The 13,589-nt window shown below is 41.6% G+C and overlaps 1 protein-coding gene across 1 annotated transcript in view; it reads left to right on the top strand.

Annotated features, from left to right (window-relative positions):
* The window catches only part of LAMA3 (laminin subunit alpha 3), a 271,191-nt gene that overhangs the window by 78,369 nt on the left and 179,233 nt on the right, over positions 1-13,589 (top strand). Inside the window, exons 9-11 of the mRNA XM_058438557.1 lie at positions 6,930-7,020; positions 9,219-9,350; positions 11,003-11,065. Of these exons, the coding sequence (XP_058294540.1) occupies positions 6,930-7,020; positions 9,219-9,350; positions 11,003-11,065 (286 nt within the window). The remainder of the gene's footprint in view (positions 1-6,929; positions 7,021-9,218; positions 9,351-11,002; positions 11,066-13,589) is intronic.

Below are 13,589 nucleotides of genomic sequence, written 5' to 3'. Positions count from 1 at the left end.
TCTTCAACAAAGTTAACAAAAATAAGCAATGAGAAAAGGACTTTCTTTATTTTTTCTTTCTTTCTTTCTTTTTTTTTTTAGACGGAGTCTTGCTCTGTCACCCAGGCTGGAGTGCAGTGGCACGATCTGGGCTCATTGCACCTCCTGGGTTCCAGTGATTCTCCTGCCTCAGCCTCCCAAGTAGCTGGGACTACAGGTATGTGCCACCATGCCTGGCTAATTTTTCATTATTAGTAGAAACAGAGTTTCACCATGTTGGCCAGGCTGGTCTCAAACTCCTGACCTCAGGTGATCCACCCGCTTCAGCCTCCTGGAGTGCTGTGATTACAGGTGTCAGCCACCGTGCCCAGCAAGGAAAGGACTTTCTATTCAATAAATGGTGCTAAGATAGTTGTCCCTCCATGTGCAGAAAAATGAAACTGGACCTCTACCTTTCACCGTATATTATACGATAATTAACTCAAGATGGACTAAAGATTTAAATGTAAGACCTCAAACTATAAGAATCCTAGAAGAAAACCTAGGAGACACCATTCTGGACATTGGCCTTGGGAAATAATTTATGGCTAAGTCCTCAAAAGCAATTTCAACAAAACAAAAAATTGACAAATGGGACCTAATTAAACTAAAGAGCTTCTATACTACAAAAAAAAAAAAAAAAAAAAAAAACTATCAACAGAGTAAACAGATAGCCTACATAGTAGGAGAAAATATTTGCAAACTGTGCATCTAACAAAGGTCTAATATTCGGAATCTATAAGGAAATTAAATAGTTCAGCAAGCAAAAAACAAATAACTCCATTAAAAAATGGGCAAAAGACATGAACAGACACTTTGCAGAAGAAGACATACAAGTAGCCAACAAACATATGAAAACAGGCTCCATATCACTAATCATCATAGAAATGCATGTCAAAACCACAATGAGATATCATCTCACACCAGCTAGAATGGCTATTATTAAAAAGTCAAAAAACAACAAATGCTGGTCAGGTTGCAGAGAAAAGAGGACACTTATACATTGCTGGTGGGAATGTAAATTATTTTAGCCACTATGGAAAGCTGTTTGGAGATTTCTCAAAGAACTTAAAACAAAATTACTATTCAACCCAGTAATCCTATTACTTGGCATATGTCCAAAAGAAATAAATTATTACATCAAAAGGTCACATGCACTCATATGTTCATTGGAGCATTATTTACAATAACAAAGACATGGAATCAACCCTGGTGCCTATCAGTGGTGGATTGGATAAAGAAAATGTGGTACATATACATGATGGAATATTACACAGACATAAAAAAGAATGAAATCATACCCTTTGCAGCAGCATGGATGCAGCTGGAGGTCATTAGCCTAACCAAATCAATGCAAAACCAGAAAACCAAATGCCACACGTTCTCACTTTCAAGTGGGAGTTAAACATTGGGTACTCATGGACATAAAGGTGGCAACAATAGACACTGGGGACTACTAGAGGGGAGAGGGAAGGAGGGCGACAAGGGTCAAAGAACTAACTATTAGGTACTATGCTCAGTACCTGGGTGGCAGGATCAATCATACACCAAAGCTGAGCATCATGCAATATATCCAGCTAACAAATCTGTACATGTACCCCCTGAATCTAAAATTAGAGTTGAATTTTTTTTTTGAAAAAAGAATTTTAGGAAACTACCTACCTTCCCAACCCCTCTTTATTTCCAAATCTCTGCCCTTTTATGGTAATACAATGATCTGTAATTATTTTCCTTTACTCAATCCCATTTGTAAATGTTTTAGAGGAGAGAATAAATAATGGAAAAGGAAAATAAAAGAATATTTTGTAAATAATACTTCAATATAGCTGGAAAAATTAGAGTATGTAGGGCTGCTTACAACAAAATTTATGATATTGTCTCATGGTATTTATAAAATGCATGTAAATATAATACATATGCAACAATAGCATAAAAAATAATGCAATATTAACTCTAATTTGACTGTGAGACGTGAAGGATATATATTGTAGTTGCTAAAACAACTGCTGACAAAATAATGCAAAGAGGTACAGCTAAAAGGCCAATAGATACTTCTAAAGGTAATTTTAAAAACATTCAAATAATCCAAAAAATAGATAAATGGAGGAACAGGGGATGAAGTGCATGCATGTGCGCAAGCACACACACACACAAAACCACATACACACACACCAGACACAAAAGGAAGGGGCAAGCAGAAAATAGATGCAAATAGTGGTAGACCCAAATCCAGCTATATCAAAAATACTCTAAATGTTCATGGACTAAACACTCCAATTCAAAGGCAGAAGCAATAAGAATGAATAAAAAAGCAAGACTCAACTATATTGTTCACAAGTACTTACCTTTAAATATAAGGACAAGTTGAAAGTAAATGAATGGGAAAAAATATACTATGTAAACAATAAACATTAGAAGGATAGAGTAAAAATATCAGGTGAAGTAAACTTTAAGACAAAGAGCATTAACACAAATAAATAAAGACATTTCATAATGCTAAGAGTAAATTCATCAGGGAGACAGTAATCATAAGTGTGTTTGCATCTAATAATAGAGCTTTAAAATACGTGAAGCAAAATTTGACAGAATTAGAGGGAAAAATAGACAATTCTATGATCATAGTTGGAGATGTAAATACCATCCTATTGGCAATTTATAAAACTAGACAAAAACATCAGCAATAACCATGAAAAACTGACAATTTAGATTTTATCAAAATTAAAAACTTCTGCTCAAAACAAAACATGCTATTAAGAAAATGAATAGGCAAGTCACAGACAGAAAATATTCACAAAACATAAACCTGACAAATGATTGGTATCTGGGATATATAAAGAACTTCCACAGCTCAGTTATAAAAAAAAAAAAACCTCAAAAAAATTCAGAAGATTTGAATAGCTACTTGACAAAAGTAGATAAATAAATGATCAATAAATGTACATCAAAGAGCTTAACAAGGCCGGGCGCTGTGGCTCACGCCTGTAATCCCAGCACTTTGGGAGGGTGAGGCGGGCAGATGGTCAGGAGATTGAGACCATCCTGACTAACACGGTGAAACCCTTACTCTACTAAAAATACCAAAAATTAGCCAGGTGTGGTGGCAGGCGCCTGTAGTCCCAGCTACTTGGGAGGCTGAGGCAGGAGAATGGCATGAACCTGGGAGGCAGAGGTTGCAGTGAGCCGAGATTGCGCCACTGCACTCCAGCCTGGGCGACATAGCGAGACTCCGTCTCAAAAACAAAGCAAAACAAAAAAAAGAGCTTAACATTATTAGTCATCAGAGAACTGCAAATTAAAATTACAATGACATACCACTACATAATCCCCAGGATTGCTATTTTTTCCTCAGCTTTAAAGGATGACTATTATTAAAAAGGCTGACAATATCAAATTTTGGTGAGGATGTGGAATAACCACACCTATTCACGCATTGTTGATAACAATGCAGAATGGTACAACTGCTTTGGGAAAACGGCCATTTAAAAAAAATAAAGCTAAACATACACCTATCCCATGACTCACAATTTCCACTCATAGGCATTTATTAATAAGAAATGGAAATGTTTGTTTTCAAAAAGTTTATAGCAGCTTTATGCAAATACCCCCAACTAGAAATAGCCCAGGTGACCAACAATAGTAGAATGGATGAAGAAACTCAGGCATAACTGTGGAATGGGATTCTGTGGAGCAACAGAGAGGAAGAAACTACTGATGATGCAGCAACATGCAAGAATCTTAAAAACATTATGCTGAGTGAATGACGACTAAAAACACACACACAAAAGTATCAGGGCCATTTAAATGAAATTCTGAAACAGGTAAAAGTAGTCCATAGTGGAGAAAATCAGAACTGTGGTTGACTTTGAAGAGTTGATGATGGAGATTGACTGTGAAGGGGAAAGGGGAACTTTGGGGTAATGATATTGCTCTATATCTAGATAAGGAATTGGATTTCACAGATGTATGCATTTGTCTTGACTCAGTGGATGTATAATTAATAGTTTTGCACTTATAAGTTTTTTGCACTTATAAATTTTATAACAGAAGAAAAGAACTGTAAACAAATATTGAATTCCAGCTAGTTAAATGCATGGTGAAGTATTTAGGGGAAAGTGACTGATAGCTGCAATTTATTTTGAAATGCATAAGAGATAAGATGAATTAGTGGATAGATAGAGGAATGGGTGGATGGATAATTATGTGATAAAGCAAATATGGTAAAATATTAATGGTAAATTGTAGGTGGGGGAGTGTAAAGGTGTTCACTGTAAAGTTGGAAATTTTTCAAGATAAAATGTTGAAAGAAAAGAGTAATGAAAGAAGAAGTCCAGGAGCACATTTTTGGATTGACTCCTTCTTGATTTCTTTCTCCTTAGTTAAATATTGATGCTCTTAACTAAGATTGAAGATTATCCCTGTTGTTTGAGATGATGCATGAAGATACTTTATCTCCATGAACTAAAACAAAGTCTTTCACCTCTTCCACAGAGATGTGACTTCTGATCGAAGTCTTTTTTTTTTTTTTTTTGAGATGGAGTCTTGCTCTGTCACCCTGGCTGGAGTGCAGTGGCGTGATCTCGGCTCACCGCAACCTCTGCCTCCTGGGTTCATGCAATGCTCCTGCCTCAGCCTCCTGAGTAGCTGGAATTACAGGTGTGTGCCACCATGCCCGGCTAATTTTTATATTTTTAGTAGAGACGGGGTTTCACCATGTTGGTCAGGCTGGTCTTGAACTCCTGACCTTGTGACCCACCCACTTTGGCCTCCCAAAGTGCTGGGATTACAGGCATGAGCCACTGCACCTGGGCTGATCTAAGTCTTAAACTCACTCCCTAGTTGTGCCCTTGTTATGTTGGTTTCACTATTTCCAGTCTGTTAATTTTTCTTTTCTTTTCCCCTTCCTTTCCCTTCTCCTCCATTCCCTTCCCTTCCCTTCCCTTCCCAAGGAGCCCAGTGTAGCTGGAGGGGAGTGAGTAGGGGGTTGATGAATCTGGAGGGTGACAAAGGCCAGATCATGTCAGGCCTTATAGGCCTAAGTAGGGAAACTCCTCCAGAGAGAGGCTGACTGGTGAATGGGCCACCCCAGAGTCTCTCCGTGCTCGAAATTCACAGAAATGGAAGCCAGTGACAGAGTGGTGAAGGAATTGAGAGAAAGACAGAAAGGCAGAGAGATGGAGGGTTTGCTTGAAGGTGGAAAAGCACCTTGGAAAATTTCTGCTTCAAGGAATTCAGACCTAACGCTGATTAGAGCAGGGCCTGGTTGTAGGTGAGCATTCCATAGAAAGCCTCCCTCAGTAGTGCCAAAGGATGGACTAACTAAGGTGGGGAGGAGTCGGGCTTGCTACCTGCATAGATTCCATTAGCACCCTCTTTAGTTTGGACAGTTGGGGTTTGCTCTTCTTAAGTGTCAGGCAAATGCAACTTCAAGTTCCCACTGCTCCCAACAAGATCGCCTCTCCCACACCTCCAATGTAGAAATACTGAGTCACCACTGTCCTTGGGTCTTGACCTGGCCTTAGTCCAACCAGGACCATGGTGTCCATGGATAACGTGGTGTGTCTTGCCCTCAGGGTGTGCAGGTTCTGGAGAACCACTGAGATTTCAAGGCAAACTACAGGCATTATTCTATCTACAGAGTACTCTAAATTGTTGCTCTCTTTCAGTCTTTCATTGCTATCCTTTGTGTCTTAAAAATATAATTTCTCTGTAGCAGGTACTTCATTAACCACTTTGTAGTAGAGGGGGAAACCTGGGCTGCCCAATTCCGAGAACATTTTCTCATTTCCCACTCCAACAATAAAAGATTTGGGAGCCAAAGTTAACCTGATGTCCTCCGTCTATGGTAAGAAACAGTGGCAAACAACAGATTTGAGGGTTAATTTACATTGGATGGGAAGGTGGGCCACAGCTGTTTCTGATTTACCCACCATGTTTATGCATGTAAATTTCAAGTCACAGAAGTGGCCAATGTGGTTTTAGACCTCAACATTAAAGTGATTTCAGATTTTAGCCTATGGGAAAAGGAGTGGTAATAAAGAAAAGTCTGTAGTTAATAAAATTATCTAAAACAGGAGAGGATACAGAATGGGTCTTTGTTCTCCCCCTGTGTTTCTGTGCAGACTTTTGTGTGGGTCAAAGTGTGTTTTTGTTCTTGTTAAGTTCTTATTGCCTTTCTTTTCATTAATGAAAGAACATTGTCCTCCTAATTATTCCCAAATTAGAGCAAAAGAGGCAGAAATGAGCTAGATCCATAGTTTTGGAAACTGATGATGCATGTTGGGTAATTTAATTATGTGGCAATTACAAGGATTAACCATGAACTGGAAAGAGCTGCCTAGTATTGTACTTTAAAATGAGCTCTGTGTATGAGACTCATGCCTCCATTTTCCATTCATGAAACAGAGGTATTCAGAAAAGGGTTTTATGACTAAAGCACAGATAAAATTAGAACGAAGAAAGACAAGGATCTGTAGATATGTTATTCCTTCCAAAATTGGAGAAGGTGTAAATGCACACATGACCCTTGGGTTAAACTGTAGGCGATTGATTATCCATTCGTCAGTTCTTCTGAACGAGGCTATGAGAACAGTACTCTTCAGTGTTTTCTCACTCACATGTCAGGTGCTTCATTAAGGCAAATTCTTCGATCAAGGATAAAGCCTGGGCTTGTCCAGTTGATGGAATGTTTCCTTTCCTGTCCCAATAAGAAAAAAATTCCAGAGCCAAGATTAAGCCAATCCTATGGTAAATTTTGATCAAGGTCAAGATTAATGCTTTTTTAAATTATTATTTCAGTGACTTCAAAATTACAACTGTATATGACAGAATTATTCCTCTGGGTGAGTAGCACAAAATAAGGAGAATCAACTTCCCCAGAACCCTTCCTTTAAGTTTCTTTTGTTTCTTTCTAGCACAACACAGCCGGAGTAAACTGTGAACTATGTGCTAAGGGCTATTACCGCCCTTATGGGGTTCCGGTGGATGCCCCTGATGGCTGCATCCGTAAGTTTCATTTCAAGTTGGTGTATCTTAGCCTGTGTGTACTGCCTCAATGAAGTCATCAGGCTAACTTTGGATCAGTTAATAACTTCCTTCATGCCCTCTCTCTTCAGAGTATTAGTTCTGCTCGCTATGTGACCTCAGTTACTTACACAGTCTCTTTGAATTTTGGATTTATTCAAATGGAAATGATACTGTATTTCATAAAATTAAATAAAATGCAATCAAAAGCATGTAGGAAAATACTTACCATTGGGCCTGTCACATATTAGGCCTGTGATAAATGTTAGTTTCTCCATTTTCTGTTGTTTTGACATGTTTCTGTGATCTCTAATAATTTCAATTTTGGGGCTGGAGGCAGTGGCTCAGTCCTGTAATCCCAGGACTTTGGGAGGCTGAGGCAGGTGGATCACTTGAGGCCAAGAGGTCAAGACAAGCCAGGCCAACATGGTGAAAAACCCTGTCTCTACTAAATAGAAAAAAATTAGCCAGGCGTGGTAGTGCTCACCCATAATCCTAGTTATTCCAGAGGTGGAGGCGTGAGAATTGCTTGAACCCAGGAGGCGGAGGTTGCAGTGAGCCAAGATCATGCCACTGCACTCCAGCCTGGATGACAGAGTGAGACTCTGTCTCAGGAACAACAACAAAAAGTTGAATTAGAACAAGACAACACAGTAATGAGTTCATAAGGATTTAATAATAGTCACATTGTTTAAAATAGCTAATATTTGTTGAGTACTTGCCATATGTGAGGCATTACCTAAATACTTTCACAAAGGTCTTGTTTAATTATCACAACAAATAGGACATTGTATTATTGTCCTTATTTTTAGATACGGAGAAACCAAACAATCTGAGTAGTTATATATAATTTAGGCTAGGTAACAAAACCGCTAACCACTAGATCCAGGATATAGTTCTTTTCTCTCTGACATGACTGTGCCATAACTCTTCTATTACACAGAAGAATGCCTCTAGTTTTTCCTTGTAGAATTATGAGTCTTGGGTCAGATTTACAGACTTTTCCCTACATGTGCAACCTATACCCTATTCAAGGCTTGGTTCTTTTAAGTTGTCTGGTTGTCACAGTTGGAAAGCAATTCCAGTCCTGAAGTCAATCCTGTGCCCATTCCATGATTAATCATACCATTAACATTTGAGGGTATTAAAGTCCAAGGAATATGTAGACGGATTTACTTCTCTCTAGGGCATTCTTAGTTGTTAAAAAAAAATGTGTTTTCACTTTTCTTCCTTCTTCCACATCATGCTGCAAAGTATGTCCATCGCCTGTCTTGTGCCTACAAAGAATAGGCATTGGGAAAGGAAAACAAGACATTGCCAGTGTAATTGTACCTCATTAGGAGCCTCACTGTTTCATCACCTTTCTAGTTTTTTCATCATTGAAGTGGTCCACAGAGGTATTAGAGGCTTGGCGTAAAGGATCAGTAGGATGCATGAATCCTAAATAAATTAAGCAAAGGACACCAGGATGCCAGGTCACCCAGGTCTTTACGGGAGTTGTATTCAGATGAGCTGTAACAGTATTTTCCCTGTCCAGGGTGCACCTGCCAGGTCAAAGGAGGCCCCCAAGTGGGAGGTCAACAAACTTCTTATACTTCCACTATGCCTTACTGCAGTGCAAGCCTGATAACTGTGCCTGATAATTGGTTTTGGTTGCAAAAGCTGCCTTCAGTAAGCCACTTCACTCAAATTAACATTTGGGTTATGGGTCTTGGTCTGCTGTCCACAGACTATATCTCCATGTCTAGGCACTCCACACTTGCATCTGTATCATAACTGTGTATTGATGACCACGTTGTGGACATTCACAGTTGGTTCATAGCTAGAAAGGGCTGTGCCCAACAGAGCTAAGGCATATACCCCCACCCCCACCCCCAACCCCTCTGACTAGTGTGCAGGCCTTGCCTCTGACTCAGTGAGCTGGGCAATGCTCAGTGGGATAAATGACATCCATGAGAACTTCTGTGTGGACGCTCATTACAGCTGATCTCTGATAGCTCACGAGCTTCGGGCAGTGAGAACCATCAATCAGGTGTGAGGTGGGAAATAGGCTGTGCCTTTTCAAGAATACCTGTAGACCAAGGATCAAGTATGGAACATTGCCTGGGAAGTGTTGGAACATATTTCCTTTGTTAAGTGCAGTGAAGGACAGATCCTTTGAAAACTGGGATTTCTCTTAGCCTGCAGCTGTGACCCTGAGCATGCTGATGGCTGTGAACAGGGCTCAGGCCGCTGTCACTGCAAGCCAAATTTCCACGGAGACAACTGTGAGAAGTGTGCAGTTGGATACTACAGTTTCCCATTTTGCTTGAGTAAGTACCCACTGCAGAACAAGAGGCCACCCTTTTTGGTCCATAGCTGGCTTTTGTGCACTAACCTCTGAGGCATGGTGGACAGGTAGGGAAGGAGAGACAGAAATGGGGCCAGATGGGTTGTATTTATGTAAAAGTGTTTCTGAAAGTTTGGAATATAAATTTTATATTAGTACATTTTACAGTCTTATTTATCTCCAAAGTGTTACGTTGTACCATAGAAATTGCCATCTCAGTAGGTCAAAAAGGTCAAATATTGGCAATTTTAACTTAATAATCCATGTGTGTGATTTTTCCTCCTAAATGTAGGAGAAATATCATGGGCTTCCAGATACTTATTTGCATGCATATAGTGTGTGTTGTGTTTCAGGAGCCCAGGGAAAGGTTTCCTCTCTCCTGCTGTACAAGAGGCCAAGTTATAAGCACCCCGACTCCACCCCACTGCAGTGATCTAAGTGAACATCTCAGCATCACCAAGAGAAAAAAATACATATCTGTCAGAAACACTGTAGAGCATGAAACAGGAGAATCTGTGAAACCAGCTATGCAAACTGTGATGGGTGTTGGCTCTGTTTGTTGTGCAGCAGTGGGAAAACTGCACTTTGGGGTTAGGACAAAGAAACACTGTCGCAAGGAGAGCCTGTCTCTCTGTATCACTCTATCAGATGTTTCCTGGCCCCACCCTCCTGACTTCTGCAGAGCCATCGCAGGAAAAGCATATTGAGTTGTGGGGACATGGGGGCAGGACTCACATGAATGGGTAACTATATGTTCTCATTCACACCTGCCACCCCAGGTAATTGCTTAAATTGCACCCACTTTCTCTGTGGACACTGTCCTACTTTGGTTGATGAGACACCACATCAGAATTTTATCAATGTTGAATCTGTGAGTCTTGGTAGAAGGCTGAACAGAAATTGTATTTGCCTTTTTTTTTTTTTTTTTTTTTTGAGACAGAATTTCGCTCTTGTTGCCCAGGCTGGAGTGCAATGGTGCGATCATGGCTCACCGCAAACTCTGCCTGCCAGGTTCAAGCGATTCTCCTGCCTCAGCCTACTGAGTAGCTGGGATTACAGGCATGTGCCACCACACCTGGCTAATTTTGTATTTTTAGTAGAGATGGGATTTCTCCATGTTGGTCAGGCTGGTCTCGAGCTCCTGACCTCAGATTATCTGCCTGCCTCAGCTTCCCAAAGTGCTGGGATTACAGGCATGAGCCACTGCGCTCAGCCTGCCTTTTTAGTGAAAAGAAGGAGAGGAAGAAACCTGAAGTAGTTTTATGGCATAAACAAAATGTCAGGAAAAAAAAATGGAAGAAAATATTTCTTTAAAGCTTTGATTTTATGGTAAAAAAAAAAAACAATAAAAAAGCTAAGGAAGCCAAACTCATCCCTGCTCAGGCTGAGACTTAGCTATTGTGAGCACAAAACATTCATTTCTGTTCATCGTTATACAATGGGAATGTTTGGCCAGTCTGGTTTCAGTTACTAAACACATTTGAGATATAGCAATATCGCCTTTCTTTAAATTAGTCTCTATATGCTACTTTTCACTAAGTGACAGAGAGTGTCTTCCTAGTTAGTACAGCTTAATGTTTTACTTTACTATCTCCTTAATCATTCTCTGTATTTTTTAATAAACTATTTTTATAGGAATTCCCATTTTTCCTGTTTCTACACCAAGTCCAGAAGATCCAGTAGCTGGAGATATAAAAGGCAAGTAACCTCCCTTTTGGTTTAACTCCAGTGAAAATGTTATGCCCTTGTTCTTTTCCTACTTCCTGTGCGCACTGCCACATCCAAGGCCAAGTCTCCCTTCCTAGAGCATGGTAGGTGCCTTGCAGGTGTCTCCTAGTTGACCTACTCCCCACCCATCAGTCCCCACTCCAGCCTGTCTTTTACGAGGGCACTACCTGACGTAGGAAACCGTGCAGAGCTTGGATTAGATATCACCAGCTTGCTCAGAGACCTTCAATGGCAGCCAGTGGTCTGTTGTCTTTTTTGAGTTCCCCGAAAACAGACCCTGAAAAAGGAATGGAGAGCAAGTCATTTATTTGGGAGGTGATCCCAGGAAGGGAGAGAGTCAAGGAGTGAAGGGAACCATGATAAAGGTGCAACGGCAGGTAATGGCAGTTATCTGCCATTAGTGGAGGCATTAATGCTTCTGGCACATTCACTCTCTGGCACTTACAGCTTGGCCTTCAGGAAGGCTGAGGAGCTTCTGCAGTCCCAAAACAAGCCCCTGGCAGACAGTAGCAGTGGTGTGCAGTAAGCTGTCTCTGAGGGTGGGGGGATGAGTACTAGAGGATGTGGGTGTTACATTTACCAAATCATTTGTTCCATAAATATTTTAAGATTCCCTGTTATGTGCAAAGTACCATTCTGGCTGCTGGGGACTTAGCAGTAAACAGAATAGAAAAAATTCTCAGCTTTCTTTGAGCTTATATTCCTGTGGAGAAACCCAGATAATAACATATATAATATAGAAACCCAAGCAAGGAAAAGAGCTAATTCATTAGACTGTGAGAGGCAGAGTTGTATTCTGAACATGGGTGCCACTTTTAAGGGGCAGCCATTCACATCATAGGCATAAACTAACTCATGTGAGAAGATTCCAGGCCTCTGCGCTGGGTTCCAGAGCCATGGGGAGTTTCCTATATAAACCCATCACGGCATCTGCAGGCACAGGTTCTCAGAAGGGCACACCTGCACCAAGGGAAGGGCACAGCACATGCACACAGCCCACTACTGGGCACCATCGGACTCATGCTTACATCCCTTGAGTTTGCCTCTACTACCCCAGGGCGCCAGCAGAGGCCTGGTGGTCACTGGGGAGGAGGTAGTGCCAGGCATGTGTGAGCACGGGTGCCCCTCCTCCTGCAGTGCCACGGTGCGAGCCAGCAGAGAAGATGGTTTCTGAAGAGCTCTCCTTGGCAGTGAAGTTCAGGCTCTACAGCAACATAGTAACTCAGGTATGGCCTGGAGGCAGCCTTGGTGATAAGTGCTGCTGAAAAAACAAGACAGAGAGGAGGTTAGGGAATGTGAGGTTTACAGATTTAAATTAGGGAAGTCAGGGAAGGCCTCACTGAAGCAGGTGCAGGAAAGAGCAAGTGCAAAGTCCCCAGGGCAGGGGCAGCCCTGGGCCAAGGGTGTTCAGTGAACAAAAAGAGACCAGGTGTGTGAAAGTGGAGCGAGGGAAGGTGAGACTGGTAGGAAGGGAAGGCACCAGGGGCTGGATGGAGGCCCTCGTCAGCCACTAGAGAGGCCTTCCCTTTTACTCGAAATGAGACAGGAGCCATGGAGAGTTTTGCACAGAGAAGTGATGTTATATAGAAGGCTCTTTGGGTCTACTGTATTGAAAGAAAATCTCAGGAGAAGAGAAGAGAAGAGAAGAAGCAAGGGGGCCTGATGGGAAGCTTTTTCCGTAATCCGTGAAGAAAAGATGATGGTGGCTCAGACCTAGGTGGTGTCAGCAGAGGTGACAGCAGTGGACGGACTGTGGATATCATCTGAAGGTAGAACCAACAGGATTTGCTGGGGGATTGCTAGACCAGAAGTAGAATATTAGAGAAAGAGAGGGCTCTGGGGTGACTCCAAGGCTTTTCGGTTGAGCAAATAGAAGGAAGAAGTTGCTCTTTGTTGAGAGGAAAAAATTAAAACAAGAGAAAGCAGAATGCATGGGCCAGAGGAGGGGTGGGCGGGGGCAGTGGTGGGAGCTCGTGGACGTTCTCTTCTGTCTGTTTTTTGAAAGTTTTCTCTGTGGAATAACAAACAAGGTCAGAGCAAGAAGCAAGAGAGGAGGCCTTGGGGTTGAGTAGGGAGAAGGTATGAGAATCATCTAGGAATGTGGGCGGGAGGATGGGCTTGGGAAAGTCATGGGATTGCTGGGTGGCACCAAAGGCTCCCTGGAGGTCAGTTATAACAGGACCTCAGTTACCTTCCTGACGTTATTCCCTGCTTCTGCCCTACCCACACTCCTCCTCAGTCTAACCATGGTGCTGTGCATTATTGCACTGTGTGTGGGACTGTCTCATGTCAGATACTGGGCCACTTGAGGACAGCAGCTCTGCAGGATGGGGCAGTCATGTTGGCTTAGAGACTTGCCCGCTAAGACTCGGAGAGGGCCAGGCACATTCTGATAGCTCAGTTTGGAGCCTCTGCATAGATGCCAGTAATAGAGAATTTAAGGAATGGTGACTACTGAGGAGAATTGCAGTCTTGAATACTTAGCATATTCTTC

This window comes from Hylobates moloch, unplaced genomic scaffold, assembly GCF_009828535.3.
Source record: "Hylobates moloch isolate HMO894 unplaced genomic scaffold, HMol_V3 SCAFFOLD_5, whole genome shotgun sequence".
NCBI lineage: Eukaryota > Metazoa > Chordata > Mammalia > Primates > Hylobatidae > Hylobates > Hylobates moloch.
This window is presented reverse-complemented; position numbering and strand designations above follow the sequence as displayed.